Source organism: Anoplophora glabripennis, unplaced genomic scaffold (assembly GCF_000390285.2).
Source record: "Anoplophora glabripennis isolate ALB-LARVAE unplaced genomic scaffold, Agla_2.0 scaffold698, whole genome shotgun sequence".
Lineage (NCBI taxonomy): Eukaryota > Metazoa > Arthropoda > Insecta > Coleoptera > Cerambycidae > Anoplophora > Anoplophora glabripennis.
In genome coordinates, this window is record NW_019417319.1 from 173,090 (window position 1) to 180,804 (window position 7,715).

Sequence of the window (7,715 nt, forward strand, 5' to 3'; positions counted from 1 at the left end):
TAAAGAAAAAGTTGTATATCAATAAATTAATATGTCATAGAAATGTCAAAATTAAAGTGGGATTCACAAGGAATAAAGTAGTATATAGAAAAGTCAAATAAGAGTATAGAATGAGAAATATTTTGAAGTAGAATGTAAATGTGATTGTTAAGAAATTAGAATAGGGCATAAGTGTAAAGGTTTAAGTGAAGTGAGGTGAGTGAAAAAGAAAAACGGCAAGTAAAAAGAAAGCAAAATCAGATATGTGGAAAGGCCTTAACAAGGAAGAAACCAAAAATCAAGGTAGTGAAAAAGAAAAGATTGATTAGTTACGAATTAATTTGGGTGAAAAAGTCAGATATTGTAGAAATATATTAAAAACCCGGAAAACTCTTTTATCGAGAGAGTGTTAAAGAAATAAAGAAAAAGAAACCAGCAGAAGCAGCAGAAAGAAAGCGGACCAGCAGCAACAGCAGCAGAAAGAAAACGAACCATCAGCACCAGCAGCAGAGAGAAAGCGGAAAGACAGCAGCTTCCGAGAGAAAGAAGTACAACAGCAGGCAAGTCCCAGGAAACCAGATAAATAAGAGGCCTAGTAGTAGCAGTAGCAGAGAGAAAGTCGAAGTAGTAGCAGGAACAGGTCCCAAGAAATTCGTCAGAAAGAGGTATAGCCGACAGTGTCCAAAAAGCTATTGAGACAGGAAAAAAAGGAATTAAACAAATAATACGTATAAAAAAGGTACCTTTCATTTTCGTAGACAATTTGTGCACAAATTAAAAGTAAAATTCGCTTGAAAGTTTTCAGAAATTCAGATTTCAATTTTTAACAAATTTAATGCAGATATATAGCAAGCATCATAAAAATTTGTAATTATACGAGAAAATTGAAAGTATGTATAGAAAGCAACCAGTAATACAGTTATTTCAGGAAATTAGCCAAATCGAAATAAATTCTTGTTGTAAGTGTTCAAGACATTGTAAAAAACTTCAAAATATTTGATAATGTGTGACATTTCTAAACTGAAACATTGATATACAAAATAAAATATTAATAAATTAATTTATTGATAACATCTGTTGTTTAGAGTTGTTAGTTGTGTTTGGTTTCTGGAAGAATAAAATATTGATTTGAACCGACTACTGAGGAGAGTCTAAAGCTAGCAGGGAGAAGGTATACAACATCACACTAAAATCAAATTTACATGTTACACTAAAACACAATTTAAAATTTAATTAGGCGCTCATACAAATATAAAGTCACATAACTATATACCATAACAATATATATATATACAGGGTGTCCCAGACTCAGCGTACAAAAATAAACCAGACCAAAATAGGATTAAAATTCTTATAAAATATTTTTCTGCGATGCACTCTCACCAAGTTACAGGTTGTTGTTTAGAAAAAAATAATAACAACTTTCCGCAATAACTCAAAAACTTTTCAAGGATTTAAGTAATTTTTGGATGAAATGTACATCTATTTAAGGTCATTAATACTACATGGTGGTTATTTCGATCTGACGCCAGGGGCGGCCTAGGGCAACATGTCCTCAAGGTTATGTCTTCATAACTTTTGCATATCCTAGTTTTATGTAATTTGATTACGTTTTCCTGAACCTGTAATCGATTCTGAACAAAAAATGTGCTCGTTTCATAGCTCAAAAATGAACCATTTTCGAGTAAATTGGATCTAAAGTATCGACTGCATTAGTTCGTAGAAAGATGCATGTAGATTTTATTTCTTGTTATCTAGTAGGTTGGTCACTATAAAAAACAAAGTTGTTTGCCGTTGAGGTACAGTTTCTAATGTAGCTGCGGCTCAATGAATATGAAGAAACTAAACAAGTTTTCTACGAATTATTTAATATTTGGTTACTTGTAGGGGAACTAAAAATAAAATTGAAAATTATGTAACAGAAAAGAAATTATGTTAGCGAAATGACAATATTAAAAATAAAAATAGAAAACAATTATTTCAATAAATGCTCGATGCTGTCCATTTACTTCAATGTATGCCCGACATCGTTTGACCAAGGAATGTAAACCCTTCGCAAATCAACGGTTACTTGAATTTGCTCGGCGGCTACATTAATTTTTTGAAGTAAATCGTCTCATGTTATTGGGTTTGGCATACACCAGTTGCTTCATATGACCCCCAGTAAAAAAAATCAAGCGGGTTGAGGTCAGGGAACCTGGGAGGCCACATAATAGGTCCATTTTTTCGAATCCAGCATTTTGGAAAATGTAAATCGAGCCACGCAGATACCTGTCTTCCGTTACGAGTAGGTGCTCCATCTTGTTGGTAGTACATTTGATTTCGCAAAGCTAAGGGAACGTCGTCTAGTACGCCATGAAATTTTCTAAAAAATCCGTGTATCTCTCTGAACTCAAACGGTCTACTATAATTTGAAGAGGCAGAATGACTCCGTTGAAAATTCCTCCTCAGACATTTATGAAGAATCTTCTTTGAAACGCGGAGGGTCATATCACATGCGGATTTTCAATGGATCAGACATGAAAATTTTTTAAATTATTTATAGCATTTCTCGTAAAGATAGTTTCATGGCTCCACAATATCTTTTGATGGAAATTTCGTCATTATAGATATTTTCTAACAACCATCTGCAAAAATTGTATCCTTTTTTCGGAATCATCAGGATGCAAATTTTGTACTTTATGTAGACGGTATGGGTGCATTTCTTCTCGGTTTAAAATTCTCCAGACTCTGCGTCGTGGAGTACCTACTTACGCTGATATTCTTCGGACACTGGTGGAAGGATCATCAACAATAGCAGCTATTAGGTACATTTTCTTCCAAATTACCTCTTATTCTAGTATTTCCAATTTTAACACTCCCAGTCTCACGAACTCTTTAGAAAACTCGTTGGAATACGTGCTGTGAAGGTTGCCTTCTGTTTGGAAACCTGTGTAGATACTCTCGTGACGCCATCAATGAATTTCCATCACAGAAACCGTAGACAAATATCATATCGGCATATTCGTTGTTAGAAAATTCCATAATACTTAATATCTAGCTGTTTTGTAAACATAATTTATCGTAACTTCGAGTACTGCAATTAATTTTGACATGTACGCTTGTAAACAACTTTGTTTTTTATCATGACAGGTACCTACTAGATAACAACAAATACAATCTTTACATGCATTTTTCTATGAATTAATGCAGGCGATGTTTTAGACCCAATTTACTCGAAAACGGTTCATTTTTGAGCTATGAAACAAGCGCAGATTTTTTGTTCAGAATCGATTGCAGGTTCAGGAAAACGTAATCAAATTACATAAAAGTAGGATATGCAAAAGTTATGAAGACATAACCTTGAGGGCGTCAGATCGAAATAACCACCATGTAGTTTTAATGACCTTAAACAGATGTACACTTCCAAAAATTACTTAAATTCTTGAAAGGGTTTTTGAGTTATTGCGGAAAGTTGTTATTATTTTTTTCTAAACACCCTGTAACTCAGTGAGAGTGTATCGCAGAAAAATATTTTATAAGAATTTTAATCTTATTTTGGTCTGGTCTACTCCCTGGTAAATTTTTGTACGCTGAGTCTGGGACACCCTGTATATATATACAGGGTGGTCCAGTTTCCGATGCGGAAAATTAAGGGACCGATAGAGATTCAAAAAATAATACGAGTTTCCTATATAAACTATATTCAAGAGATGCTTCGTTAAGGAAATACAGGGTGTTCTAAATTGGTTTAAAAAAATCAAATTTATTAATTGCTGCCAAACGGCTACAGATATTTCATTGAAATTTTGTTGACGTTAACTACCATCGAGGGAGCACGTTTTGCAATGAAAACATTATTTTTAGTTTTGCCACTGGCGTCCGTACTAGCACGTTACTGGATATTTCTAAAGAAAAAATTGGTATGTCGCTGCTTTTTCATAAAATAAAAATCGGGTCAAGATTATTCATTCAATTGGGAAGAAAAAAGCTCACTTTCGGTTTTTCTGGCTCAGAGTTTACGAGTAAACAAATCAAAAGCCTTTTAATACACAAGATGTAAATGTAACTTCATTTATGTATGTTAATGAAACTGTAACAGGAAAAGATTTAATTAGTGGTGTACAACAACAACAACAACAACAACAACCACGACGACGACGACGACGACGACGACGACGACGGCGACGACGACGACGACGACGACGACGACGACGACGACGACGACGACGACGACGACGACGACGACGACGACGACGACGACGACGACGACGACGACGACGACGACGACGACGACGACGACGACGACGACGACGACGACGACGACGACGACGACGACGACGACGACGACGACGACGACGACGACGACGACGACGACGACGACGACGACGACGACGACGACGACGACGACGACGACGACGACGACGACGACGACGACGACGACGACGACGACGACGACGACGACGACGACGACGACGACGACGACGACGACGACGACGACGACGACGACGACGACGACGACGACGACGACGACGACGACGACGACGACGACGACGACGACGACGACGACGACGACGACGACGACGACGACGACGACGACGACGACGACGACGACGACGACGACGACGACGACGACGACGACGACGACGACGACGACGACGACGACGACGACGACGACGACGACGACGACGACGACGACGACGACGACGACGACGACGACGACGACGACGACGACGACGACGACGACGACGACGACGACGACGANAACAGCAACAGCAACAGCAACAGCAACAGCAACAGCAACAACAACAACAACAACAACAACAACAAAATAAAAATGTAAGTTAAATAAATTGTTCGAAATGTAGTCCCCACATCAATACATGTTTTACATCGTATATTTAATGGATTTATTGCAGCAGATAGGTACTTCATTTGGATTTTGCCGCATATCATTCCAGGCTTGCTGAATCTTTAAAACTTAATGATCTCCTATTAATACTGGAGAAGCGTAAACTTTGTCTTTTCCGATTCCCCAAACGTAAAAGTCCAGTGGATGAAGATCCGGTGACTTAGGTGGCAGGCCATTGGTCCAATACCACTAACCACGTCATGATTCACGTCATTCCTCCCTAGCCGGCCAATCCAACGTTGCGGATAATTAGTTTTAACCAATCTCTTACAGCTATTCCAAAATGCGGGGGCTTCATCCATTTCTTAAGCTTTCAAGTCTTAAGTTAACGGGTATATTCTCGATGAAGTCCTGCAGGTTATTAGTAAGAAATTCAAGAAATAGTTCTGAGTTTAACCCTGAGAGTAGAAACGTGGACCACAAACATTATTATCAAAAACTCGCAACAAAAAATTCACGGAAAATTAATTTTGAAAAATGATCAGGGCCCAATTTCTCGAGGATTTTCGTGTGCCCGAACATTGATATTATGGTAATTCCTTATTCCACGTCTACTGCATGAGGATTGATCCGTCTACAGAATTTTGTGCTAAAAAATTTAAGATTTAGATATTTGTAGTTATTGATCTGCCCGCGAGCGTCTCGGATTGTCATCAAAAGTACGAAGGATCAGTGGCGCTCGTGAAGGAGGACTCTGGGACTCCGCCCCCCAGATATTTTCAAACTGTAAACTTAAAATAATGTATTTATTAAATCAATAAAAAATCTAAATAGTATGCATTCAATATGTCATATATGTTAGGTTGGTTGCATAAAGCGGATGTACTCCGTGAACGTACCAAAGAGTTATGTCTGACCGCGCGCGCAATCCCCAGTCCATCGCGGACGGTGAAATCGTAGTCCACCGTGAAAGCATATTTTTACATATGATTGGACAAATTGGCACGTGGAGGGGTAGGCGGCGATAGGCTCGTGCGCTTTATTTTGGGACTCAATGTGGCAGTATCCCGTATCACTGCAGTGTAGTTATACGTGTTTTGTTTTTGGTTTGGCGCTTTTTAAGACATTATATTTTATAAGTTTAAGTTTAAAATGAGGGTTCGTGAAATAAAAAAACTTGTTATTAGTAATTTAAGTTTAGAGGAAAAAGTCGAATTGAAAAATAACGGACGTCCAACGCCAGTGTTGAATTTAGTTCAGGTACAGAAAGAGTGCAAAAGTAGGCCAGTTTTTAAGGAAATTACTCAAGCTTTACAAATATTAGTGACGATACCAATGACAACAGCAGAACCAGAACGGTGTTTTTCAAAACTAAATCTGATTAAAACTTTTTTGAGAAATACTATGTGTGAAGATCGTCTAAGTGCGTTAGGAATGTTGTCCATTGAGAACTGTATGGTTAAAAATATTCCAGACTTTAACGAAAAGGTGACACAGAAGTTCAGTGCGGACAAAAGCAGGAGAATGGATTTTAATTTTAAAAAATAGGTGAGTGCATTAAACAATATAAATTGATGTTATTAAAATAGTAAATAATAAATAATTGAGGCAGTGCCTCCTCTGTAAAAATTCCCAAGAATCTTTTTATAAATATTTTTCATCTCTAAATCTACATATATCCCAGCTGGGTTGGTTGATCGATCATCCACTTTAGCCCCACACGTTGGAATTTTACTTCTTGTATTGTATCTAAGTACTGTATCCACACACTGACAGTATTTATTTTGGTGTACTATGTACTTGAAAAACACAATGACCTTGAAATTCCTCAAAATTTTTCGCCTGCGGCACTAAGAGGGGGGCTGCCGCCCCCTCACCCCCCGCACCTCCTCTCATATACGTTCTCTCTTCAAAACGCGCCCCCCCTGTGGTTAAACCCACGGGCCGCCACTGCGAACGATACAATTTAGATTGTTATTGTGGTGGTTTGTGTTATGTTCATTATAAACGCGCAGGCCAAAGTTACGAAACTTTTGATGTGTTCTAGTCAAGACACATTTGGATGTCTTCGATATTCACGAACTGCCGCTTCCGCATTTCCATCACAAAAAGCATTTTTCAGGGTAACATTAATAATAACAATAAAAATAACAATAATTACAAATCAAATTTCTAGAAAGCTAAATAAATGTGACAAGTTATTAATTAGTTGATCAATTGTTTTTCAGAGATCATTTTGAAAACGCTGAGTTGTACAGAGAAATCGAAAGAGAGCTTTTTTCTTCCAAATTGAATGAAGAATCCAAAACTGATTTTTATTTCATGAAAAAGCAGTGGCGTACCAATTTTTTCTTTAGAAATATCCAGTAACATGCTAGTACGGACGCCACTGGCAAAACTAAAAATAATGTTTTTCATTGCAAAACGTGCTCCCTCGATGGTAGTTAACGTCTATAAAATTTCATTGAAATATCTTTAGCCGTTCGGCAACGATTAATAAATTTGATTTTTTGAAACCCATGTTGAACACCCTGTATTTCCTTAACGAAGCATTTCTTGAATATAGTTTATATAGCAAACTCATTACTTTTTTAATCTCTATCGGTCCCTGAAGTTTCCGCATCGGAAACTGGACTACCCTGTATATACATATATACAGGGTAGCCCATCGAAAACGTACCGCAAGGCATTACAGGGTAGTAAAGAACTTTTCGGCAAAATCCAAAAACAGGTCAAATTTGTTTCTGAGGGGGACAACTTTTGGCTCAAAAAGCATACCAAAATCTTCAACCCCCTAAGTGGGGGTGCTATCCCCTAAATTTTTTCAAATTAAGAATCGATGTATAGAGAATTAAAAGCCCTTTCTAATGACCCCCCCCTTGACCCCCATTCCCATTTGAAAAAA

The 7,715-nt window shown here is 37.6% G+C and overlaps 1 protein-coding gene across 1 annotated transcript in view; it reads left to right on the plus strand.

Annotated features, from left to right (window-relative positions):
• The first annotated feature begins 242 nt into the window (after positions 1-242).
• The window catches only part of LOC108912931 (prostatic spermine-binding protein-like), an 18,368-nt gene continuing 10,895 nt past the window's right edge, over positions 243-7,715 (plus strand). The window contains exons 1-2 of the mRNA XM_023456173.1: positions 243-282; positions 395-644. Coding sequence (XP_023311941.1) covers positions 243-282; positions 395-644 — 290 coding nt within the window. The remainder of the gene's footprint in view (positions 283-394; positions 645-7,715) is intronic.